Raw genomic sequence first — 26,291 nt, 5'->3', positions numbered from 1 at the left:
CAGCTAAGCTTGTTTTTGCGACATAGCTCTGGAGCAATCAGCCTGACAAGGCCGGCCCACTTTTTTTTTCCCTCTCCTACCCAGCCCAACCCCCTCTGTGCCTTTTTCAATATTGCACTGTTTTTCTTCTGCATTTCCCTCTTTCTTTCTGTTTTTAATACACATATATTTATATATATATTTCTCTTCTCCCCCCTGCCGCTCTCTCTCGTTCCTCTTTCTGTCTAAATTCTCGTTTTCTCTTTCCCTCGCCTGCACCCTCCTCCCCCTCCTCCCCCTCTTCCCTTCCTCGTTCGCTCTCTTCTCTCAGTAAATCAGCTTTCATAACGCTGTGCAGCGCAGCCTTGTTTTGCGAGGCTCTGACGCTGACAGTATTCAGAGTCCGGGGCCAGTTTCCTGTTGCTATTCTGGGGCTCTTGCTTCCTGTGTGGACATGTCGTATTCAGATTCCAGGGCGCCTCTCGCTCACTCTCACCCCCTCCCTCCTCGCAGCTCGTCTGTTTCTCTCTCTCTCTGTGTCTCACCCCTTTCTTTCCTCTATATGATTTTTAATTAATGTACTTGAGAAAATTCAATCTGCTGACAAAGTGTGTTGTTTTGCATTTGCTTCAGTGAATTGTTTCTCAGCCTGCAAAAACCCCAAACCCTGTTTTTGCTCTTGTGAGCTCGTTCACACACAGACACACACACACACACTCACTCACAGAACACTCTCCCTTTTGCTCTCTCCGCTCACTCACACACTCTCACACTCGCACACACACTCTCCCATGCCCCTCCCCTCTGCCTCCATTTCTGCTGGGCTGAGCTAGTTTTGCAGCACAAAGACTGTGGCTGACTGCAGCACTGTCTGTCCTCTGCTTTCTCCTGCTCTCGCTGGAACAAGCTGCTGAGCCTGGATGGATGAAACCAGCCTCACAATGAAATTAACTCGCACTCTGTGAAATAACCCCTATATTCTATATTTTTTCCCCTTCTCCCCAGTTAATTCACTGATGGTGTCAGTTGCTTTCGTAGCGCCCTCTAGACACACTATGTGTGTGTGTGACAGTAGGAGGGGAGGGGCGTTGCTGGTCTGGAAAGCAGGCAGACTGGCTGTAGGGGTCTGGAGCCTCCCTACCCATCCACCCCCCACCTCACCCCGAGGCCCCTCCAGCCCCCTTGGCCCTCGGTATCCCAGCACCCCTCACCTCGGGCTGGGCAGCTGCCTGCCTCACTTGGGCATCTGTGCGCTGCCCTGGGACTCCCTGCTACTATTGTGATCTCTACAAAAGGCCCCCCACGCACACACCACCTCCCCATTATTCACAGCAATCAGACCCCCCCCCCCACTCACCACCACCCACCCTCCTCCTCTTCACGTCCTCCCTCCATCTAGTCTGTGGTAGCTACACACAGACTGCTGCAGTGTTTTTGTGTGTTGCTCACCTCCTTTTTTTTGTTCCCCCCACAGAGAACCTCAATTAGGCAAATGTGGAGCGTTTAAAAAAGACCTCCCTACTTATTGATTAAGATTCATAGTTGGCCTTGATTTTCTTTTTGACTGTAAGCCTGTATCACACAGGAATGCGAAAGCAGAACTGTATTATTGAGTGTCAAATGAACTGCTTGTTTTATGCCGAAGCAGACTGTTTTTCTGAATTTTGCTGGTTCACCGTTTCATCTTCTACTTTTTGGTCGATGTTATTATCCCTCCCACGTGGCTGCTGGTGATAAAGTAGCAGCGTAATGGTGATCTCTTGGGAGCTGGAGCCAGCTCATCTGTGGAGGTAGAAGACATTGTGTCTGTGGTACTGACACTCCAGGCAAGATTATCTGTCCCCAGCAGGGTGTTCCCAGCCTCTGAGCATTTTGTCACCCTGCTGTTGTTGTCAGTATTCAGGTTTGTTATTTGCCTACATCTTGGAGAAATGAAATTACAGAAGTGTGATGTGGTGATTTCGAACACAAACTAGTTTTTGAGTCGTTCACTCAATAGCTCGTATATATCACGATGCGAATGGAGTAAGGTTTGCGCTGCACACCTATTGGGTGCTCCAACTGTGTCTAGAGAGTTTCTCTTCAGCCTGTGCTGTGTATGAAGCCCTGTAATGGCTGCTGCTGCTGTTTGAGGCAGGGGCCTGCCTTGCTTCTCCTCCTTTCTCCAGTTCTTCCCTCATAGTGGGATGGGAGTGCCCCCTTATGGTTGAGCTCAGCCCTGCAAACCTCAAGCCAGGGCTGGAGCAGCCTCTTTCCAAGCCTTCAGAGGTCTTTCTAGAGGCCCTTCATACCTTGGCATGGCCCGCTGATGCAGGTGAGAGCCCTGGGCAGGTGACTGAAGTGTCAGCAACACCCACCTGTTCATCTTCCTTACAACACCTGGACGTTTCCTGCTAGTATTTCTTGGTAATGTAACATGAAGCCAATCCAGGTGCTTTAATAGACCAGACAGCCGAAATTTTATTTTGACTGAACGCCTACAGTCTGTCTGTCATCTGTGCGTGACGGATAGAGGTGTTGTGATTAAGGGCTGGAGATAATGTGCTTCTAAGGCTCAGTTAAGTCAAGTCAGCACAATCAGAGGCTGAGCTGGGAGAAAGAGAAGAGAAGCCCCCTTAGAAACTGTGCATAGATATTTCACTTGATCTTACGCTTTAAAGGGAAGAGATGACTTTTCCCATGACCCTTTTTGGATATCAAAAGCCCGCCTGGTCCTGAATAAGTGGTAAATGCGCAACGCTGGAGTGTTCTCACTGACGAGGTCGTCAGCATATAAACATAAACACCGGGGACTCACGAGAGACAGCAAAAAAAAGTTCAAGGTTTAGCTGTCTTGTGCTTGTCCACTCTCTGCATGTGCGTGTGTCTCCCAGGCCTCCTCAGTGCAAAAGGCCCAGAGGCTGAGTGTGTAATTAAAGCGGTGGCGGCGGTGGAGCGGGGAGGGGAGGAGGAGGAACACGGCTTTGGTGCGTCTGCGTTTCCTGTAACAATGACGGGCTTCTTCTTTTGTAGTAGCTGACTGCACCGTGACCCTGCCAGGCACGCAGGGAGGCCGCCGAGAGACAGACAGAGGAATGGCAGCAACAGGGGGGAGGGACTGTGTCGGCTCTAATGTGTCAACCACGTGGATCACAGTAACCATGGCAGCCCTTGAGATGCAGCCAGTTTTTTCCTCCTCCCCACCCCCGACACTCTCTCTCTCTCTCGCTCTCTCTCTCTCTCTCTTTACTTTGCTACAGAGGATGTGCGAGCATGTGTCTACTCGGGAGTGAGTGAGCTTTTTTTTTTTTTTTTTTCACTGTATATTGTGTTCAGCATCTGGAGGCCTGAGAACAAGGAAGCCTGCCAGCCCAGGCGGTGGGTGAAACCCTGAGGTTTGAGAGTGACAGAAGAGTGGGTCAGGGAAAGTGTGTGACTGAGGGATGAACTCTGCCCCCCTCTCCCCTCCGCCTCACCACCAACACCACCAGATCTAGTTACACTACTGGCCAGAGTCACACATTCCAGATACGTTTCATTATCTCAGGCCCACTACGCTACCTCTCTTCTCCCACTTTCTGCTTCTCATAACCTACAAAAAAAAGAAGGGGCTGGCTTGGCAGACTAATGGCTCTGGTCGGGCTTGATTGATTCAGTGAAGTAATCTGCAAATGGAATACATTAGGATGGCGGAGAGCAGAGCAGATGACTCAGAGACAGCACAGGCACACTCAGAAGAGCAGTGGAGAATATGGGAATTGTGGGAACAGTAAAGACCGTCTGCCATTTTCAACATCCATGAACAATAACTGCATCACAAGAGATGATATAGGTAGCTTTTGGGGTTTTAAATCATTTTTTAGCTTGTGAATATTCCTTTTTGCCTCTCCTCAGCCTTCAGATATTATGAACACTGTGCTGCAGTTCTCGGCTCTGAAGTTCCATGTTAGGCAGTGCTGGGAAAAGCACAAAATGGCTGCCATAGAGAGAGGCTTCTGCAGAAAGAACTGCATCTCTCTCCTTCTCTCCACCACACAGCTCACAAATCCTCCTCTTTGCTCCTCCGTGTAGAAAAATCCTGCGTTTGTGTATATTCTCGTGCCATCAGCTGTTATATTTACCATAGATGATACTGCTCTGACCTTCCTCCAAGCTCACAGCCCCCCCACACTGCTCCAACTTAGCCACACCGCTGCCTCCCAACTCCTCCTCATGCCTGATCCACGTCCTCCTCATCATTTGCCTTCTAATAATGAGCGTGTTGAATAGCAGAGCCTCAGCAGCATCAGTATCACCATCCACCACCCTCCCACCAACCCCCCGCCGCTGCCCCTCCTCTTCTCCTCTCCTCTCGCTGTCCGGCTTGTGCAGTCAGCAGAACAGGCTGGTGCTGTGCAGTATTGAGCTGGGAAAAATCAATGACTGCAGAGTGGGAGTAGGTAGGAGCTTGTGTGTGTGTGTGTGTGTGTGTGTGTGTGTGTGTGTGTGTGTGTGTGTGTGTGTGTGTGTGTGTGTGTGTGTGTGTGTGTGTGTGTGTGTGTGTGTGTGTGTGTGTGTGTGTGTGTGTGTGTGTGTGTGTGTGTGTGTGTGTGTGTGTGTGTGTGTGTGTACAATGCTTCTGCCTGTCCAGGCTAAGGAATCAGAGCTGTCAGATATTTACAGAATGTTAAAGAGCTCACCCTGTGTGCTGCATACGTGCCACTATAGCAGGAGCACATGTCTCTAGAAGTATTTTTGTAGCTTTCGGTTTTTGTACGTTTGTTATCGTAGCTGTTATCGTGCATTAGGGGCCATAAACGTTTTGTTAAGATGATAAAAATGTTGAATTGTGCAACATTTGTTTGCACTACCTCACCATTTGCTTTTGGAAAGAGAACGTCTCAGATGTTAAAATCGCTTTATTATTCTGATAATTTGTTCTGTTCTCAGTCTGTAGTGTTCCCACCAGCAGCTTTTCTTTGTGTTTCCACCGAGAAGTTCTATCCTCTCGATAAAAGAAAGTTGTCACCTGGACTCTAATCCAGGCCAACCCTCCCTGTCACACATGTAACAGCGAACTAAATCACTATTTAGCAAGTTCTTACTTTGACTTATCATGAACACCGTCCAATAATTTTTTGTTTCTTAATTGTTTTGTTGACTTTGTGGATGTTTATCTACTATCGGAACATATAAGTCAAAGCTTGTAGATCTTATATCGTGGGCAATCTTAGTTTGAGAAATGACCTGCTCGTCAGAGGAATCATACAGATTACAGCATTAAATAACAGCGCTTTCCAGTCTTTCCTAAGCAAAAAATATCAGCGGTTGGGACACATTTAGGAGTGGAGTGGAACAATATCCTGAAAGAAGCGTCAAACCAGCCAAGATGTGAATCATCATTTTCCGTCAAAACTTTCAAATAAAATCATAGTGAAAACTGGATGAAGAGGTTTGTATGTTGGGCCTTTAGCCTTGAGTTGAAGTGCCAGACTTTGTATCCAGGCAACCATATGCACAACTCAACATGTGATCACAAGTTCAACTAAATCTGTGTGGAGAATTGGGATTCAGATCGTGGATTATGATTCATCATATGATCTTCTGGCCAGATCAAGAGTCAAGTTGGTTTAATATGCCAGTCAGTTGGGGAGTTAGAAACAGATTTTTAGTGTCGGAATAGACAAAAGAAATTATCTAAGAGAGGTTGTAAAAGAAAGATTTTCTGAGTGATTCAGTGGCTTCGGAGTTTAATGAATCTGCATATTTTCCCTCATCCATAATTTTAAAAAGTTTCCTCAAACGCAACCATAGAGACATTTCTTTCGAAATAAAAATGTGTTTGACAAAAATAGATTGATAATTCAAGTCATACAATTGGCCTCAATTCCAAAAACATTGATGATTCAAACCTTGTCTACACTCTGATACACCCGTGGGAAGACTGAATAAAGTTACATTTGTAAGTGCCCTAATTTCCTCTAGATTTATATCGTCAAGTGATCTCCTCCTTAAAAAAAGAAAAACAAGGACCCTTGATGTAGCACATACCTCATCCAACAGTAACCTTTTGCTGAGGTGTCACTCCTAGATGCATCTCCAGTAAACAACCCCTGACCTTTTTTACACTGTGGTCTGGGTCGGGGTGGGGGGGGTGGGGGGGTTGGATTGTTTTGTGGCTTGGATGAAACTCTCTACAAGAATCCTGGAGCGTAGCAACTGCAGAGGTGGTCATCACGGCGGCCGGCCAGCCCAAGGCCCTCAGACCGAACCCTCTGTCAGATGACCAGTCTTGTGATGTCTGTGTGGAGGGTGGGTGGTACAAATTTGGAACAGGAAAAGGGGAGGGGTGAGCATAAGTCAGCTGACGGTGCTGGCTGCTGGAAAAAGATCCCGCCACGGTTGTTTAAGCAAGGACTGTCATGCTGTTTGAACTCCGCCCTCTATTCCAGAGCATTAAGATCTGACAGCGCTATGTCGTCCACACAGCGTGGCTCTGCCTTGTTCTGACCTGTTTTTACACTTGTGAACATTAATTGGGTATCACACGTTGGACTATGATACTCGCACATGAAGCCCCCCTGCTGTGTTTTGCATGGTTTCCTAGCTGCCACATCCTCTGCACGGGTCAGAAAGGCCCGGGTTTTTGCAGTCACCGAAGTGAGAGAGGAAGAGATGGAGGGAGGGCAGAGGGAACAGGGTGCGGGTGGATTGGAGGGGGGAGGAGGGTGGATTCTGAATCAGCGTTCTCCTCCTGTCACTCCCTCTGGGGTTCCTCCATCAGGTCACATCCCAAAAATAGCAACGGGCGCTGTTTCAAGTGCAAAACCGCCGGCTTCGGGGCTGCAGCCAGCCTGCGAGTGTGAGATTTCTATGGGAATAGTTGGCCACCTTCCAATGAGTGCTTTTTCCCCTCCCCCTCCTCCTCCTCCTCTCCCATTTTTTCCCTCCTCCGATGTGACTGGCAGATGAGCTTGCATTTCTGAGCGAGCACATGGGCTCCACGTGAGTGGCCAGTGTGTAAACATTCACCTTCCCACAAACATAATCATCGCCGGCTGCCTTCCTACCTTCCTGCCTGCCTGCGTGTCTTTGTGTCACAGCCAGCGAGGCTCAATAACAACACCACATGGCACCAGAGCCCGTGCCCAGCACCAATTATTTCAACTGCCTCCTGAGATGACTTGCTTCAAATGCCCCCCCCCCCACACACACTCTCTCTTTGCAAGTCACACAAACAGAGTTCTGCTTGCCAAAATAGATCATTATCAGCATCATGGGAGTGATGTCGAGTATTTTTAAAAAAGGTGCAAAAAGAAGTCATTGTACCCGAATGTATGTTTGCACTATAACAGGACCGGCAGCCTTCTATGAGAGAATAACAGACACACCCCGGTGAAGGCAAAGATTGCTGTAACGCATCAGTGACCATTTGGATTTCCACTCACTTGATTTGACTTCACTTGACTTTGACACAACTCTGAAATAGAAAGCTCTTACCCTCCTCCTGCAAGTATGTGCAAGAAAAAAGCCTGAATACATTTATTTCTTATACTTATTTCTGCTGAATATGATTCACAGAGTGAGTCTGAGCCAACCTGGGCTTTATTTACATCCCTGCGTACACACACTGTTACATGCACAGACTGATTTACCTTTGATATCGTGCATCAGTTTTTACACCAAGCATCATAAGAAAAAGCTTCTGCAAAGGGTTGGAGGGAATTATTTATTTGACTGATGGTTTTTGTCTTCTTATGAAGTTATCCCTTTCATATTGTTAAAATCAAAAGTGCTGAAATGGGACGTACAATATTATCTGAATTGGTTTTGTCACTTTGTTGACTTCTAGTGAATAAATAAATCATAAGCCATAATAAAAAGTATAAGGTCTTTAGCCCATGGTTTTCACTGTTGGAGAAAAAGAAACTACATCAAAGCTACTAACTCAGCCAATATAGTTCACAGTGTTACAACATATGTTGTTATATTAACATTTTTTTTTTCCACAAATGAAGCTATCAATCAAAATTTGAGTTTAGCTCCAGCTAATTCTTCAGTATGCATGTCTATTCTCTAATGTCACTTCTGTTTATCTCTTTGAAGTTGGTATGTCATTATTTAGACACAAAGTCCAATGATGGAAACTACAAATACGGCTTCATGACTTTATTACCATCATTAATTTATGTTTGCCCCTCTTCTTGTTCCAGGATCTGTCTGGCTCCATCGACGACCTGCCCACCGGTACAGAGGGGGCCTTGAGCCCAGGCGTCAGCACCTCAGGGGTGTCCAGCAGTCAGGGCGAGCAAAGCAACCCAGCCCAGTCGCCTTTCTCCCCGCACACTTCGCCCCACCTGCCAGGCATACGAGGGCCCTCACCATCACCTGTGGGCTCTCCTGCTAGCGTCACCCCCTCTCGCACCGGCCCTCTATCCCCTGCTGCTGTACCAGGTAAGGACGGAATACTATTATTAGGAGGTCTTTGAAATTGACAGTTCAACTTACCCTCACCGCAAATGAAATTGGCATTGAGAAGGTCTTTGAAATTCTAAATTCAGTTTTCTGAAATGCAACATAACCTACAGCAAATGGAGGAATTTTCTCACAAGCTATAGCATTTTTTGGGTGAGCAAAAAAATGATAGGACAAAGAACAAATATAGAATGTAGGAAAATAACCAAAAGCATGTGATAACAGAAAATAACTAAAGGTTTACTAAATTTTAAAAAATACAGCTGGCAAAATTGCCTAGTTTACAAAAAGAATTTCCATCCTAGATTTCTCGTGCAGTTTATCGAGCTGGAATCCCTTCTAAAACACAGAGGAGACAACCAGGAGAGAGATTTAGAGTTTTAATTCAAAACTCAACACAGCAAATCACATTTGTAATTCATGAAGCGACTTGCCAGACAGGAACATTAAGTTTTTCATAAGACGATGCTAGTAAGCTATCCGGTGGCAGAGAAACAGAAGTTACGATGCCACCCAGAACTCAATGTGGTGAGCAGCGTGTTGGAGAGCCCGTGGAAGACTGTCACAGTCTTATTTTTATTTTATTAGCATGTATGGGATTGGCTTACCTTCATTTTATGGTCAGCATGTGAAAGTTTATGAACAAGAAAAGGTTGTCAATAATGAAGACAATCACATCTCCAAGGTGATTTCACATCCTCGTCCAGCCTCCTGAGCCCACTTGTCTTTGCTGTTCTGCAGGTAATCAGATGCCTCCCCGGCCGCCCAGCGTCCAGTCGGACAGCATCATGCACTCTTCCATGAACCAGTCAGCCATGGGCCAGGACAGGGGTGAGTGCAGAAACGTGCCTGGAAGAAGTCAGAACGCTCTAGTTGCTCATAAACAAAACCCTTTCAGAGAAGCTCCTCCGTTGCTCAGTGGCCGACAGTGCAAGAATAAGTAGCACATCCTCAGCAGCTTTTAGGTGTGATTGTTTGCATTTGTATGCATTCCTCCCTCCTGTAAACACTCCCCCAGGCTGTGCCTTTAAATAACAATGTGTTTGTAATCTACTAGCCAGGTCAGATGAGGGTAAGAGCAGATATACTGTACTGTTGTGTGAGAAAGTAAAGAGCTAGGTTCTTAACACAGGGCCATAATGTGTTATGTTTTAGCAGATGCAGAGTTGTTGTTTTTTTTACATTAGGTGATGAAATGTACGTCTAATGATTACTACTATCACTGCTACTTTTAAGAAAATGATTCCAAATCTGTGAAATCCACTGAAAAATTTCAGCGTCCATGTGCGGTATACACCTGCAAATAGCAAAACGTTTCTTCAATCATGAATGACATTGTCTCCCAAATCTTCTCCAGTGTACATGCGTAACCCTCAGATGCCTCCTTATGGGTCCCCTGGACAACCTGGCTCCGCCTTATCTCCACGCCAGTCTTCAGGAGGCCAGATGCATGGTGGGATGGGACCTTATCCCCAGAACAATGCCATGGGAAACTACGGCCCTCAGGGGGGCCAGTATGGCCCACAAGGTGAGTCATCACAATGGAAGTGTAGGCTGGTGTTGCTTTAAGAGCCCTCTACAATAGTTAACAAATTATAAGAGAACAAATGAAAGCGTACTGTTGATTGGTACACTCTGCTCTGTCATATCATGCAGGATTTTGTTCAAATACTAAAAATATTATGAATGAGTTTACTGTTGCCGTCTTGTGACCATCACAGTTCCGTAGATAGCCCAGATTTTAAAATAAGGCTTTGAAGTTTTCCTCTCACTTCATATATTTTTGAAATTATATCACTTCACTTTGAAGTCTCAGATGGTTTCTGTGGGCTTTGAAGAAGTTCTGCTATGAGTCATAGCAGTGAACAGCGGGGGCCAGATAAAGCCCGCTTCATCAGGCTGCTTGTCAGAACAGGCAGCAAAGAGGTAAATTTAGAGCTGGACTGGAGAAACTCTTTATCTCGTTAGGAGAAATGAGTAGAAGATTTCTCTGTTTTAGGCTGGAACACAGTAGGACGCGATGAACCCTATCAGTGCAGCACTTTAATAGAACCATGATATACGAGTGTAAGTGTCGATCTGTAACACCTATAGGTTATCCAAGACAGCCTGGCTACACAGGGATGCCCAACGCCAACTACCCCAGTGGCCCTGGCATGGGCGGCTCCATGAATCCCATGCCTGGGCAGGGCAGTGGAGGCCCCTATGGAAGCATTCCACCTGGCAGAATAGGTCCTGGGCAGATGGGTGCTCGGCCCTACGGTCCCGGCATGGCCCCTAACATGGGTGGCATGCCTCCTCAGGTGGGGTCTGGCATGTGTCCCCCTCCAGGCATGAACAGGAAGGACGGTGGCCCATCCATGCACCACGGACCCACAAACTCGATACACAACAGGTGGGTGCTTACAGCTGCTGGCTGCATCAGTGTCTCAATGAGACATGAGGGAGCAGTTGACAGTTGAGGGTCAGTACAACTCATTGCATTGAGAGTCTCGAGCTTGGAGAGTTGTTCTCATCTTTTAACTGAGTATGTGTGTCCTTGCTTGTATGTGCTGGTTGTGTGACTGAGAAAAATGATTGGTTCTTTCCACGTGCAATCCGGTGTGTTGTGTGTTTTGGTGCCTGAGTGTGCTCCAGAGTTGATGGCAGTAGACCAAACACTTATCTATGGGAGAAAAGGGAAAAAATGGAGAGAATGAGAGAAGAGGAAATAGTCTCTGCGATCAGTGAATCACATCTCTCCCAATCAAGGGTGCCAGCTCAGCCTACAGAGCAGCACTCGTGGGCTTGGCAATTGCTATAATCATATGACGTAAATGGATATTTCCCACAAAATATGCTAGACACTGAACACAACACAGAACAGGCGTAGATTTGTGACAGCATTAACCAGAAAGAAAATGACGGAATTAAGTCTTTATTTCTGTTTTATCATAACATACTTTCATTAGCTAGTTGTTTCTTAGATTTCTCCATCTAAAGATACACTCTCTTCTCCAGGCCACCTGGCTACCCTAACATGTCCCAGGGCATGATGGGAGCAGGCTCTCCATATGGTCCAGGCATGAACAGCATGCACGGTATGATGAACCAGGGAGGGCCAGGGCCTTATCCAATGGGAGCAAACATGGCCAACAACACCCCCGGTGAGTAGAAGTTACACCTCAAGCCTGATCAGGTGGTTGAAGCACTAGTGTGGGCCTATAAGCTTTGTCCATAAAATGGTTTTATAGACTGGTAATCTTTTATTTTTATACCCTCCTCTTATTACTACTAAACACCCAGGAATGGCTCCCAGTTCTGAGTTTGGCATGGACAAAATTAACCCTGCCCAGAAGATGAACAACAAAGTGGATGGCACTCCCAAGCCTGAATCCAAAAAGGTAAAAGTGCAGGATCCAGAGGATATGATGCTTGTTTTGTCTTACATCCGTTTTTCCATCTCACAGTTTTCCTCCTTCTCTCGTCCTACAGAAGTCGAGCTCTTCCACCATCACCAATGAGAAGATCACCCGTCTGTATGAGCTTGGGCCAGAGCCAGAGAGGAAGATGTGGGTGGACCGATACCTGGCCTTCGCTGAGGAGAAAGCCATGGGCATGAACAATTTGCCCGCTGTGGGTCGCAAACCTCTCGATCTCTTCAGACTCTACATATCCGTCAAAGAGATCGGAGGCCTCACCCAGGTGTGTCTGGTGTTATACCTGAATTTGGTGTGAATGTCTGAGATCAGAAGAGTTGTCTCTGTAATTCTTCCGAGGCTCTTGTGTGCAGCTTTCTCAGCCTCCTCCTTCCTCTTTCGCCCACCAGGTCAACAAGAACAAGAAATGGAGGGAACTGGCCACCAACCTGAATGTGGGCACGTCGAGCAGTGCAGCCAGCTCGCTCAAGAAACAGTACATCCAATGTTTGTACGCCTTCGAGTGCAAGATCGAGCGTGGCGAGGACCCGCCCCCGGACTTCTTCAACACGGACACCAAAAAGAACCAGCCCAAGATCCAGCCTCCTAGCCCAGGTGACTGCTGCCGTCCTTCTACACCTACTCGCCATCTATTTCCTCTATTGATTTAAACTACACTTGGATGGACATAAGCTCATTTTAGTTCTAGCTTTGTTCCTTGGGTGCAGTGTGAACTCTATGCCATTCATCACAGCCTCCCTGCTCTATTTGCCTCACATCATCTGCCTATAAACTCGTGTATTTTATTGTATCCCATTAATTGCAATGTTAAAAGCCGATCACAGACCATCATTTGTCATCTTCTGCTGGAGCTGCCGTCCTCCATAAATCACTGCTGTTTAGTGTGTATTGGAGAAGTTGTAAATGACAGCGGTGTAGCTGTGAGCCACAGAAGTGCACTGTATCCTCTGGACTGTTCCACGAACACGTGCCTTTGGGGAATCCTCTGGCATTTGCACAGGACATGACGACAGACTTGTCCTTTCAGAGTTCCCCCTTCGGTTTCTGTGCTAAAAGCGATGCTACCTGCATGCTGAATCTTTCAATGAACTCTGAATGTTGGGTAAAAGTCAGTGTATGAACTGGAAGTCAGTCTTACCAGTAGTTAAGTGGTGGTGTAGCGGGGAAGGGGAGGGGTCGTCTCGGGACCACGTTGTCGCTTGGAAGCTGTTTGTTTTGGAGGGACTCCTGTTAAAGCTGCCAGGAGCAACCGCACCAGGAAGCAACCACGTGCTGCTTCAGCCTGGCCGAGACCCAGGCTGTCAGACACGGGGCACTGAGTCAGCGCCGGGGTGTTGTTACAGGAGACATCAGGGTGCTTGTCAGCTGGCATCAGCCCTCTAGTTAGTACGAAGGAAGAGCTGGGGAGGGTTGGGGGAGGGCAAGCGGTGGCGGCGTGGGGCAGGAGGTGATTTGGCGATAGTGATGCCCCGTCAGTGGCGTGTCCTCGCTGCCTGGTGCCTGGCCCAGGGCTACAGCGGCGAGGCAACACTCCCTGGAGATTAGTACCGAGCCAGAAATGATGAATGGGGGGAAGAGGCTTGTGTGTGTATGTGTGTGTAAAAGTCACACGATTCTCTCTCTCTCTCTCTCTGTCTCTGACTCTGTTTCTACCATGCTATGTTTTTTACATCCTTACGAGATCCTCCCCCTCCCTTTTCCTCCCTTCATCTTTAGCAGAGGGAAATCCCTGCCCAGAGGGAGGAGGGGGGAGGGTGAGCCAGTTAATGTGTGTGTATGTGTGAGAGCTGGAGAGGCAAGAGGGTGATGTGAGAAAATGTGAATAAGTGTGACCTGCCAATGACCCCGGTGTTGTGTGTGTGTGTGTGTGTGTGTGTGTGTGTGTGTGTGTGTGTGTGTGTGTGTGTGAGCCAGTTTAATGAATGGGAACCTGTGACTCATCAGACTGGTGTGCTAATAGTGAGAAGTCCTGAGCTGAAGTTAAGGATGAGCGCTACTATGTCACATGCACACAACAAAAACAAACTATCACTCACTCTTGTGCACACGTACACAGCTCGCTGTCTCCTGTCTCTGCAGGCCAGGCAGTAATCTGTCAGAGTCAGGGTTTAGATCATTGTTTCCTGGTGACTCCCGGGGCCCAGCGGTGGTTGAGGAGGGAGATGGGAAGTGGGGGTGGAGGGGCTGGCATGCTGTGATGAGCAAGAGGATTCAACATTTTCGCTGGCTGTGAACTCGAAAGCCAGTCAGCTTGACACAAACTGTGTTCCTCTGTGCAGCGCTCAGGAATTTCTTAATGGGATTTAGGATTGCCAAAAACAGCATGTGTTCCTGAAAGCCCCCAGCAGTGTTCAGCCTATCAACAAGACTATCCCACCTCACTATCAACTCTCGCCTTTATTCCTGGACGGAAGGCAGGGAGGAGAGGGATGTTGTGTGAATTCTCTGGAATCTTTTCGTGTCACAAACCGCAGGGCTTGGTGGTTGTTTCGTGGGCCCTGGTACTGACTGTGTATTTCCTTCTTTGCAGCTGGCTCTGGATCCCTGCAAGGACCCCAAACTCCTCAGTCCACAAGTAGTTCAATGGCAGAGGGGGGAGACCTGAAGCCCCCCACCCCAGCCTCCACTCCGCACACACAAATGCCTCCAATGCCTGGCGTCAGGTACAATTTAGAAGCCACTGTATCATGCTCCTTTGATGTAACTGGTATCAAGAGTCATCACAATAAAATGAAACATATCCATGTGGTGAAACCGGATCATTGCAGTAAGAAATTGAATACAACAGGAAAATATGTGATTAAGTTATGTAATGATAGGTCATGTTAAGATGTACACACAAACACCCAACTTATCAAGAAGTGTATAAATGAATTTAAGTAATAAAAAAGCGTTAAAAATTGTTCAAATTATGTAATACATGAATAAATTCAAGTCCTGAATAGACATGAAATAATAAATAGTGTATAAATTCCATATTTCACTAACAAGCCTCCTGTTCTCCTATAGGAGTAGTGTTAGTCTGCAGGACCCCTTTGCTGATGGCGGAGATCCTGCATTTTCCAGAAGGAATGCTATGACTCCCAACTCTCAGAGCTACCAGCCTGGCATTGGTGGCCCAGAGATGATGGGCCGAATGGGTCCCTACGAATCCAACAAAGACCCCTTCGGAGGCATGAGGAAAGGTGAGCGGTGACCATGCTGCTAAATTAATCGCCTTAGGAGTTCAACAGAAATTAACATTGTCTTTTTTTGTTTGTTTCTCAAGCTGGAGAACAGTTCATGCCACCGGGCCCCAACAGTGGAATGGGGGAACAATATAACCGAGGTCCACCAGGTCCAATGGGCAACATGCAGATGGGCCAGAGGCAGCAGTACCCATATGGATACGACCGAAGGTAAACATGCTATGTTCGTCTCCAAGAGGTTGATGTAATTTTAAAATTTTGGTTTTGTCAGATCAGCTGATGAACGCTGTTTGTTGCTCTTACAGACAGGAGCCTGGCATGGGCCCTGACGGCAACATGGGACCAGGAGCTCCTCAGCCCAACATGATGCCTTCTGGAGCTGACACCGGGATGTACTCGCCTAGCCGTCCTCCAACACAGCAACGGTCAGTATTATTCAGTGCAGACCGGCCTGTATTATGCGTAAAAGAAAACGATTGCCATTTGAATGACATTTTGCCAGTGCGCTACAGAAGTATGACTGTCCGAGTTTCATAATAACATTGTCAGTGTAGTTACCAAAAAGATGAAATGTGAACTTCTGTTTTTGTTTTCAGACATGAGTCCTATACAAATCAGTACCCTGGCCAAGGAGCTCCCCCTAGTGGCCCATACACAAATCAACAGCCAGGAATGTATCCACAGCAGCAGCCGGTGAGAACATTATGTTCAGCATTTGCAGTCATCGTATTGCGATGTGATTCCTGTTTTTTTAATATTAACAAACCAAAGATTTATTTTATTTTATTTGTGAGAAGTAAATGTTCTTATTTGTGCTGCCTTCTACCTTACCAGAAGCATTAACTGTTCCTTATATTATTTCATCAGGATTCTCAGTTGCTAAGTTTAATGCTGAACGTTGTCTGCTTCCAGAACTACAAGCGTCCTGTAGATGGAGGGTATGGCCCTCCAGCCAAGCGCCATGAGGGAGAAATGTATAACGTTCCTTATAGTGGTCAGCAGCAGCCTGGACCCCAGTCTTCAGGGCCCCAAGGCCAACAGGACATGTATAATCAGTACAATGCATACCCTGGAGGGGACCGCAGGCCACCAGGCCCACAGAACCAGTTCCCTTTTCCTTTTGGACGAGACAGAGGGCCATCATCTGCGGGTCCAAACTCCCAGTCTCCAATGCCTCCCCAGATGATGGCAAGCCCCATGCCTTCAGGTCCTGATGGCTCCCAGGGCCCAATGTGGCAGGGCCGCAATGAGATGGGCTACCCCAACTATCCCAACCGACAGGGACCTCCTGTACCAGGCCAGGGCCCCAGTTACCACGGCATGAATCGCTCAGAGGAGATGATGCAATCAGATCAGCGCATGAACCATGAGGGACAATGGCCTGGCCACGTCAATCAGCGGCAGCCACCATTTGGCCCTGCTGGCTCTGGACCTCCCATGACCAGACCCCTCCCCTCCACTTACCCGACTTCGCAGAACCACATTCCTCAGGTGTCAAGCCCAGCACCCATGCCCCGGCCCATGGAGAGCAGGACGTCGCCCAGCAAGTATCCCCCAATGCATCCTGGCAGTAAGGTGCAGAAAGCTGGACCTCCAGTGCCCGCCTCCCACATTGGTCAAGTCCCTGTGCAGCAACCCATGATCCGGCGAGATGTGGCCTTCCCTCCTGGCTCTGTTGAGGCTTCCCAACCCCACCTTAAACCACGCAGGCGACTCACAATGAAAGACATTGGTATGAAATTTTTATTTCATTCTTGGCTCTATGTATTGTTGACTGACAATGAACAAAGCACAGGCAACTGTCTTAGAGTCCTTTATCAGATACAAGCTGCGCATTTGGAATAGGTAACATAACTCCAAGCCAATGATACAGATCAGTGAACCTTTGCTGGTTATTTATAGCTGTAATAACTGATCATGCTCACTTTGGCTCATATTTATTCTGTTGTTGTCTTCACAGGCACTCCTGAGGCTTGGAGAGTAATGATGTCACTAAAGTCAGGCTTATTAGCTGAAAGCACCTGGGCCTTGGACACCATTAACATTTTACTGTATGATGACAACAGCATTACCACTTTTAACCTATGTCAGGTAAGTTCTACACTCCACATATATCAACATTTGTTTGTAGACAACATGCCAAAATAGTGTTGCTGAGTTTAGGGTAAAACTGATGTGGTGAATTTCTTCTTTGATTTTGCAGCTACCTGGATTCCTGGAGCTGGTAGTGGAGTACTTCAGACGCTGCCTCATTGAGATCTTTGGCATCTTAAAGGAGTACGAAGTAGGAGACCCAGGCCAGCGAACCCTAATAGACCCCAATGCAGCCGAGGACTCTGATGATGAAATTCCCATGCCTGAGGGCGAGGACATGGACACAGATGAGGAGGAAGAGGAGGAGGAGGATGAGGAGGTAGAGGAAACCAAGACCAATCCTGACACCTCCTCACTGGTCCGTGTAAAAGAGGAGGAGGAGGAGAGCTCCCAGAGAGATAAGTCATCAGAGGATGAGGAAGAGGAGAAGGAAAGGGTGTCCTCTGTCAAGGAAGCTAATACCTCTACCTCAGGGTCCTCCCAGGACCCCAACCTCCACTCGGAAAAGCCCAGACAGGCTAGCAAGTTTGATAAACTTCCCATCAAGGTGGTGCGGAAGAAGAATCCCTTCCTTGTAAACCACTTGTCTAAACTTGGGCAGCGGCAGAGCTTTGACAGTGGCCTGATACACTGGAGCATTGGTGGAGGTGACACTACCGAGCACATCCAGACCCACTTTGAGAGCCGAATGGAACTTCTCAAGCAGAGGAAACGGCCTGCAGCCACTGAGAGCCGCAAGAAGGTCCAGGTGCCTGGAACGGCAACAGAAAACCACGAGAAATCCAAGTCCAATGGAGAGGATAAAGCTCGAGTGCAGCAGCTGCAGTCTTGTGAACCTCACAAGTCTCCAGTGGAGAAGACCCCTCCTCCTCTTCCCATTGGGGCACCAGTCACTGCCACCATTGATGATGTACTATCTGCTCGCCCAGGGTCAGTCACAGAGGAAGTGGTTCGTGGTGGTGCCGAGGAGCAGAAGGAGAACGGCAAGTACCTGTTCAGTATCAACCCTGACCTCCAGAGCCGCCGCAACATCAAGATCCTGGAAGACGAGCCCCACAGCAAGGATGAGACGCCGCTCAGCACTCTGTCGGACTGGCAGGACTCATTGGCTCGGCGCTGCATCTGCGTTTCCAACATAGTGCGGAGCCTCTCCTTCATCCCTGGGAACGACTTGGAGATGTCGAAACACCCAGGCCTGCTGCTGCTGTTGGGCCGCCTGGTGCTGCTCCACCACAGGCACCCCGAACGCAAACAGGCACCGGTTACCTACGAGAAGGAGGAGGAGGAGGATGAAGGCGTGAGCTGCGAGAGAGACGAGTGGTGGTGGGACTGCCTCGAGGTGTTGAGGGAGAACTGCTTGGTCACTCTGGCAAACATCTCAGGCCAGCTGGACCTTTCTATCTATCCAGAGAGTATATGCCTGCCGCTGCTGGATGGCCTGCTCCACTGGGCTGTCTGCCCTTCGGCGGAGGCCTTGGACCCCTTCCCCACACTGGGGCCCCACGGCTCCCTTTCACCCCAGAGACTGGTCCTCGAGACCCTCAGCAAGCTCAGCATCCAGGACAACAATGTCGACCTCATTCTGGCAACGCCACCGTTCAGCCGCTTGGAGAAGCTCTACGGCTCGCTTGTGCGCCTGGTGGGCGAGCGCAAGGTAGCCGTTTGCCGGGAAATGGCGGTCGTCCTGCTAGCTAACTTGGCCCAGGGAGACAGTCTGGCTGCGCGGGCTATTGCTGTGCAGAAAGGCAGTGTGGGTAACCTACTGGGCTTTCTGGAGGACAGCCTAGCAGCCACGCAGTACCAGCAGAGCCAGAGCTCCCTGCTACAAATGCAGAGTGGGCCACATTTTGAGCCTACTAGTGTGGACATGATGCGGCGGGCGGCTCGGGCCCTGCACGCTTTGGCTAAGGTAGAAGAAAACCACTCGGAGTTCACTTTGTACGAGTCGCGGCTACTGGACATCTCAGTGTCCCCACTTATGAACTCCCTGGTGTCCCAAGTAATCTGTGACGTACTGTTTCTGATTGGCCAGTCATGACAGCCGTGGGGAGGTTTCAGCTCCGCCTCTTTCCGTTCCCCCTCAACCCCCTTTTTTTGTGTGAGTGCGTGTGCGTCTGTTGCGCGTGAGTGAAAAGAGCAAAACTGACTGTCCTTTTTTTTTTTTTTTTAATTTATGCAAAATCACCTCGGATTCCACTGTCTTTCTACCCCTGCTTCTCACTAAAGGAAGGAATATCATGAAGTAGCTGTGGATTTTAAATGTCTGAAATGGAAAGATACAGGCAAGGAAGAGCAGACTGGGACCCAGGCATAGGACAGAGTGCGCTGCCCTGCGGAAAGGACTTGTTTTTTAATGAAAAGAAAAATCTCCAGAAAAAAAAAAAGAAAAAAAACTGTAACCAAAGTTGCTGTCTCGTTTACAGTGAGTTTGGGGGATACATGTGCTCGCTTTCTCCCTCGGGGGGTCAGCAGGGGGAAGAGGGCACAGACTAAACAATATTATGGTTCATGTTTGGAGGCAACATAGACTCACGGACTGTGGTGTGGTATAATTGCTGTAACTTTGGATGCTATATACTCAGCCCCACAGGAACCACATTATTGGCTGTGAACAGACATCTGTCATGGGAGGCCTGTGCAGTAGATTGTAGGACTTTTTTCTGTACTGTACACCTTAAAAACTGTAAACATACTGTAATAATACTGTTTCACACTGAGATACGCTGGCTTGGCAGCAAACTGTAGTTTTTAAAAACAGTTTTAGTTAATGTCGAGAGAGAAAACGGCTTTCCCCCCAAAGTATGGTGAACCTACAACACCCCGACCTCTTCTCTTTGTCCCTTGATTGTATGACTTGACCCTTATATAAAAAAGTCACCTCTTTAGGACTGGTCCTCAACTCTAGATGCAGTCCAAGCTGCAGTGTATATATGATGTTGTACATTACACTTCTCTTTCTCTCTCTCTTTCTCAAAATTCTGTTGCTCTTCACCATTTTTAATCTTTGACGATTACAAGTTTCCCTGCATCAAGTACGCCATGTGATTACTTGACGCCCACCCTCTCCGTTACTTCGGCGCCTCACCCTGCTCGTATCGCGCTCCGGGGGGTGTTTAGCTGCTGTCCAACGCCACCCCCCACCTTCCAACAAACACAACTTCAAGTTTCAGTTTGTCTCCGGTTCTGGGTGTAGAGAATATTAACAAGAATCACGTCTGCGGTTCCATTTGAGCTCCTTCATAAATGACAAACTAGACCTTGATGAAGAAACCGTTTTAATTTTGTTTATTTTGTTTTTAATTTTTGTTTGTTTTTGTTTTTTTTTTCCAGTGATGCGGATTCTGCATATTTGTATTTCAGATGATGTAGCTAAAAACTTGATGTAAATTCCTCTTTTTTCCTTTTTTTGGCTTAATGAATATCATTTATTCAGTATGAAATCTTTATACTATATGTTCCACGTGTTAAGAATAAATGTACATTAAATCTTCGTAAGACGTTTGCTGTGGATTTATTTATTATTCCCCTCGCACACAGTTGAGGCAGCAGTAAATAAAGTCCTGAATTTTTCATTTGGCTCGCACTTCACTTGCGCTGAGACTGTGCGATACGTCTGCAGCAGCGTACAGCGTGTTTTGCTGACTGTTTGGATATTTACACATGGATGCAGAGACGCAGCTCACCTCGGCTCTGTGGAGTGTGCCGCTTATCAAATGCGCCGTCGTGTTTTCCATCCCCGCACTGATTGACATCTCACCCCGATGTTGCAAGGCTGTCCTTGTCCCCGGATTGCACATGCTGATATTTACATATATATTTGCATTAGCGGGAAATGTGCAAGCGGAACACCCTCATGCATACAGATAAGATTGGAAGTCTTGTTTGCAGAGAGTGGAAAAACTGTTACTCCTTCCAGAATATCTCCTCTTAATTTCATTTGATGCTTTGACGTTCACTTTTGTGTCACGAGACGAGAATCGAGTTGACTGTCAAAAATACAGAGCGCCGAACTGGAAGGCAGAGAATCACAAGAAAAAAGCTTATTAGTTTAGCCCCAGTAGACGGCATAATGAAGTTTTGAAATATTTATTTCCGTTGTAGTCCTCAATGGAGAGACAAAATAGCATCCATAAAAACAAAACACGGTCGGCATGAGCTAAATGTGGCTCCAGCTGAATTTTCAAAGACTGCTGCCACTTCTTGATGTGGTTTTACTAAGTAGAGTTTTATTTATTCAGGAAGGCTCACTGAGATAAAGATCGCTTTTGCAAGAGAGACATGAAAACAAAGTAAAGTCCTTGCTTCCTTTTCAGCAAGAGGGTTTAGACTTGGTGAGATGTATCACGGCAGCGGGTCTCCTGAAGTAAACCTGACTGTAACATGGAGAACTCCATGAGTCTATCCATGCAGACAAACATTTATGCAGCGTCTTTCATTCACTACTGTTCAAACGTTTGGCGTACTTGGAAATGTTCTTTTTTTTTTTTTTTTTTTTAAAGAAAAGCACTTTTGTTTCAATGAAGATAACATTAAATGAATCAGAACTACAGTCTAGACATTGTTAATGTGGTAAATGATGTGATATTTAGAATATTGAGATCTGACAATTAGGTGGGGAAACTTATTTTAAGCTTTATTTTACCAGGATTATCAAGCTTGGGTGTCTTAAAATAAGCCAGACATGCTAAAAAAAATGAAGTGTTTCAGTCAAAAATAGATTTTTGCTTTCATTTAACCTCCTAATTTGAGATGTATTAACCCTCTTGTCCTCATTTACGAGCACCAAAACTTGTTTCCTTGTCTGAATTTTTTTTTAAATCAGCAAAAAAATTCCCCAAATTTCTGAAAATTTGCAAAATCTTCAGGAAGAAAACTCCAATAATTCCTTAAAAGTTTTATTTTAAAATAACACCCCAAATGTGTCAAGAAAATTCTTGTAAATATTTTCAAAAAAAGGAGTAAAAATCTTCCAAAAATATCTAAAGTGATTACATATATATCAGTAAAACGTCTAATATTTTCTTTAAGAACATTCACATAAAAATTTACCAAAATCCAACGAATTTCGCTGGATTTTGGTGAATTTTTATGTGCATGTTCTTAAGAAACATTTTTAACATTTTGACCCACAGATGACACGAAGGTTAAACTTATTTTGAGTTTTCTTATAAAATTCAACTCAAAACAAGATAATTTCAAGATTGTTTGACTTAACAAGAGATTTAAAATGCATTGTCTTAAAACAAGTCCCTCCATCTTGCTGAAATGCCACTTGTTAAATGAATTTATCTTAAATCGAGTGGGATGAGACATTTTGACTAAAAACAAGACAAATAGACTCGGTAAGATTTTAAGTTTTTGAAGTGTTTAGCAGAAGACACACTGGACCATCCTTTATGAAAGCGTCATTAACGGCAGACCCACATCACCAACATCCATCCTCACATGACTGTGGAGCCGAGTCTGATTGTTGTTGTTGGGTAGTTGTGTTTTCCTCTGCCGTTATGGATGCTCCTTCACACCTGTACTTGCCATCATGACATTTTTCATGCAGGTCAAGGACAAGACACAAGATTTGACTGAACTCTTCGTCTATTTTACCTTCCAGTCTTCTGCTCACATTTTGAAACCTCACACTTCCATTTTGTAGCGCTTTTTTTGTTGTCGTTTGTTAGATCTTTAGCAAGGTCCCAACTAAGTTAACCCAGATGACAAAGAATATTAAACAGCTGTTTTCAAAAGCTGAAATGAATCCTAAAATTGCCTGAATGCTCCTTTAATCAACAGAGAACTCAAAGTTGAACACGGAGTCTTTTTTTTCCCGACATTCTGAGTACAGCAGTGATGACAGTTTGTGCTTAAAAGGTTGACTTTTAGAGGATTTCGGCAGGAGCTTAGAGGGCTCCGTCTTTGCTGCTTTGCTGAGATCCAGAGGAAGAACGGTGCAGTTTGTATCCAGAACAGAAGGCAGCTTCCCTGTACATCCTACAGATCCCTGAGAGAACTGCACCGTGTAAGGCAGGAGACTCTGTGGCATCATTGTGCACTAAACATGGGCTTTAACTCCGCTTAGTTTGCATCTGTCAGTCCTGCATCTGACAGCAGTCCATAGGGGTGTTTTATTGTTTGTCCCATTGCGCTCTCTTGAGGTCATGTAATGGTAATGGCACAGCAGAATAGGCCATTATGGAGGGAGTAGACTGCACTAGCATAATGTAGCAAGTCAAAAATGTATATGTTGAATGTGCTTCTATTGCAAATAACTCAGCAGAATGCAGTTCAAGTTGAGGTGGATGTTTGTTCAGTTCATTTGGTTCACTGTTGTGAACTAAAGCCTGGTTTGGAGAGCAGATTTTAGCCAAAATGTTTATACACCTGCACTCTTAGTAAGTGTACACTTGACATTTTGGGTTGTGTAAAGACCGCATGAGACAGAAAGGTTTTTGATTTGTGAACTAAAAATGCAGTCTGAAAAACACAGATTCGGACTTACAGACTTTCACGTCACAAACCGAAGAAACCGATCCTGCCAGCTTGCAGGGTGGAGCTTCCTGTTTCAGTATTATTCATCAGAATTGGTTGGTTGCTTGCATGGCTGAATTACTCCCATGTTACAACTTCCCTTTGTTCAGTGTGGAGTAGTTTTACAGTGTTTGAGGAGGGTTGTAGGTGAGCTGGTGTGCTTCAGTTGCAGCAAATGGAGAGCGGTGGGTGGAAAAAGGAGCAAGGATCTTTATAGATCTGCATATTCTAGAGGAAATTACAGTGTAGAGTTACATCTAAGCAATTTTAAGTCATGAAAGGAGTATTGTAATGGAAAAAAACTTGAAGATGCAGCTTTGCTACACAGGCGTGTTGTTACAGGATTAATCGAGACCAAAGAGGTACTTTAATTCCCTGAGTTTAATGTTGATTTAAAAAGATGATTCAAAGAGAATCTATAGCCTGCTTACTCCTCACAGCTCACAGTGAAGGCGACACAGCCAGGGCCAGCCCTAGGACTTTGGTGGCAATTCAGGGCAACTACCATATCACGTGCACAGCTTGTAATTGGGTTAAAACACACATGCACATGATTAACAGCAAATATTCAGCCCACTCCTGAACTTCCTTTTTAGAGCCATGATGCCATCTCTAGTGCTACTGCTTTTCCATCTGTGGCTTCTCCAGACCAGTGTAATCGATCAAGTTTGAAACAGTGCCATGGTGTCAAAGTAGCCTAACTTACGCACGAAGCATGGAGTCACCAACTGACTGCTGGTTTATTTTTTCTTTCCTGTATTTTTCCCGTATAGTTTTCTAATAAGCCAGTTTAAATTGATACGTTACCATGATGATTTATGTTTTATTGGAATAAAGACAGGGACAAAATGCGACTCACACACTTATTGTGGTGTGGCCCCCTCTAGTGGATGTGGCTATAAACAACGGCATAGAGTGTTTATGCCAGCGGCCGGCCCTGGACACAGCCATCAAAATGACATTGTGGTCTACAAAGGAAATCCTCACTCAGGCAAAAAAAAAGCAGCAGAATGACACTTTTAAACACGGAGCTGCTGTGGTGGTGAACCACTGAAAATGAAACATGCTAGGCAGTCTGTTTACATGTCATTTTAGGTTGTAGATTTTCACCCCAAGGGCTGCACATTAGCTCGGTGGTTAGCATTGTCGCCTTTTAGCTAGAAGATTCCTGGCTCGTGTCCTCACCTTCCTGGGATCTTTCTGCATGGAGTTTGAATGTTCTCCCTGTGCATGCGTGGGTTTTCTCCAGGTTCTCTGGCTTCCTCCCACAGTCAGTCCAAAAACCTGCCTTCACCTTAACCCTCCTGTTGTCCTCATTCACGGCACCAAAAAATATTGTTTCCTTGTCTGAAAAAAAATCCAAAAATTCAGTAAAAAAATTCCCCATATTTCTGAAAATTTCCCCCCAAAAAAACTTCAGGAAGAAAATTCCAATAATTCCTTAAAAGTTTCCCTTCAAAATTTTATTTTAAGAAAATCCCCCAAATTTGACAAGAAAATTCTAGTAAATATTTCAAAAAAAAATTTGTAAAAATCTTACAAAAAATCCTAAATATATCTAAAGTGATTAGATATATGTCAGTAAAGCTTCTAATATTTTCTTAAAGAACATTCACAAAAAAATCAAGTCACGATTTTTATGTGAAAGTTCTTAAGAAATATTTTTAACATTTCTTTTTTTTTCACCAAAAAAATGTTCAAAGATTTCCCAAAAATGTTGAAAATGTGAGCATCAGAAGTTTCACTGTGAAAATATATATTTTTCCCACATTTTCAAACTTTAAAATGGGTCAATTTTGACTCGCAGGACAACACGAGGGTTAAGTCAGTTAGGGTCCAGCTCCCCTGTGACCCTAATGAGGATTAAGCGATGTATAGATAATGAGTGGATGGATAGATTTTCACCCTGTCACAAATCTCGTAAACTCACATCATGTTTTGTGTGTAAAAAGAGACAGAAATCATGAAACTTTACTTAAATGCAGTTTCTAGACCCAGAAGTGCATGAAACCTGCAGACTGAACCTGTCAGACGGTGGTTGGCCGAGGAATCCCTTCCACTGCGCTCGCTGAAAAAAATCATCCTCTCTGTAAATTATAATTGGCATCTGGTAGACATGCAGAGCTGTATGTTCTCGGGGAAGCTGCTGGGTGTTTAGAGGTGGGAAACAAATCTATAGAGCCACTTATGAATTATGTCTGAGGACATGCTGTGAAAGACCATCTGCACCTGCACCTAAATGTGATTAACAGACGCTCCACGGTGCTGTCCACAGCTCCACGGCTACACAAAGAGGAGCTCTTAAACTTCAGGTGGCATTAAAACCTCCACAGAACCGCTTCCTTTTTACCAACCCGTGACTCGGTGCCTTAAATTTCATTCACGACGCCACCTGAAGCCAACGGAGGCCTCAAGACATCTGTCATGGATTTTTGAAAGAGCCATGACAAACAATCATGACAGCCAGTAGTAAACACGCTCTGCCAAAGATTTTCCAGGTCCCTGAACAGATTCTCAAGCCGTTATAATCACATCAACAAAGCACCTAACAAATCTCCCAAAGCCCCGTCCCACTCATCCAGAAACACTTCCAGCATACTGTAGTCCTGGCAGCATTGATCACAGAGGATGTTGTGTCAGGGGTTCACTGGAACAT

General features: G+C 45.9%; 2 protein-coding genes across 2 annotated transcripts in view; one reads left to right on the top strand and one right to left on the bottom strand.

Moving 5' to 3' along the window:
- arid1ab (AT rich interactive domain 1Ab (SWI-like)) overlaps nt 1-20,603 on the top strand; it is a 53,724-nt gene extending 33,121 nt beyond the window's left edge. Inside the window, exons 5-20 of the mRNA XM_051955208.1 lie at nt 8,151-8,391; nt 9,154-9,243; nt 9,770-9,940; nt 10,507-10,807; nt 11,413-11,558; nt 11,698-11,795; nt 11,887-12,096; nt 12,221-12,425; nt 14,362-14,494; nt 14,841-15,016; nt 15,100-15,229; nt 15,325-15,444; nt 15,616-15,712; nt 15,932-16,751; nt 16,980-17,110; nt 17,223-20,603. Coding sequence (XP_051811168.1) covers nt 8,151-8,391; nt 9,154-9,243; nt 9,770-9,940; nt 10,507-10,807; nt 11,413-11,558; nt 11,698-11,795; nt 11,887-12,096; nt 12,221-12,425; nt 14,362-14,494; nt 14,841-15,016; nt 15,100-15,229; nt 15,325-15,444; nt 15,616-15,712; nt 15,932-16,751; nt 16,980-17,110; nt 17,223-19,151 — 4,998 coding nt within the window. The 3' untranslated portion in view covers nt 19,152-20,603. The remainder of the gene's footprint in view (nt 1-8,150; nt 8,392-9,153; nt 9,244-9,769; nt 9,941-10,506; nt 10,808-11,412; nt 11,559-11,697; nt 11,796-11,886; nt 12,097-12,220; nt 12,426-14,361; nt 14,495-14,840; nt 15,017-15,099; nt 15,230-15,324; nt 15,445-15,615; nt 15,713-15,931; nt 16,752-16,979; nt 17,111-17,222) is intronic.
- The window catches only part of tmem222b (transmembrane protein 222b), a 538,745-nt gene that overhangs the window by 472,729 nt on the left and 39,725 nt on the right, over nt 1-26,291 (bottom strand). The gene's annotated exons all lie outside the window — the stretch shown is intronic.

This window comes from Acanthochromis polyacanthus, chromosome 11, assembly GCF_021347895.1.
Source record: "Acanthochromis polyacanthus isolate Apoly-LR-REF ecotype Palm Island chromosome 11, KAUST_Apoly_ChrSc, whole genome shotgun sequence".
Taxonomy (NCBI): Eukaryota; Metazoa; Chordata; class Actinopteri; family Pomacentridae; genus Acanthochromis; species Acanthochromis polyacanthus.
The sequence above is the reverse complement of the archived record's forward strand: the minus strand, read 5'-3'. Positions and strand labels throughout refer to the sequence as shown.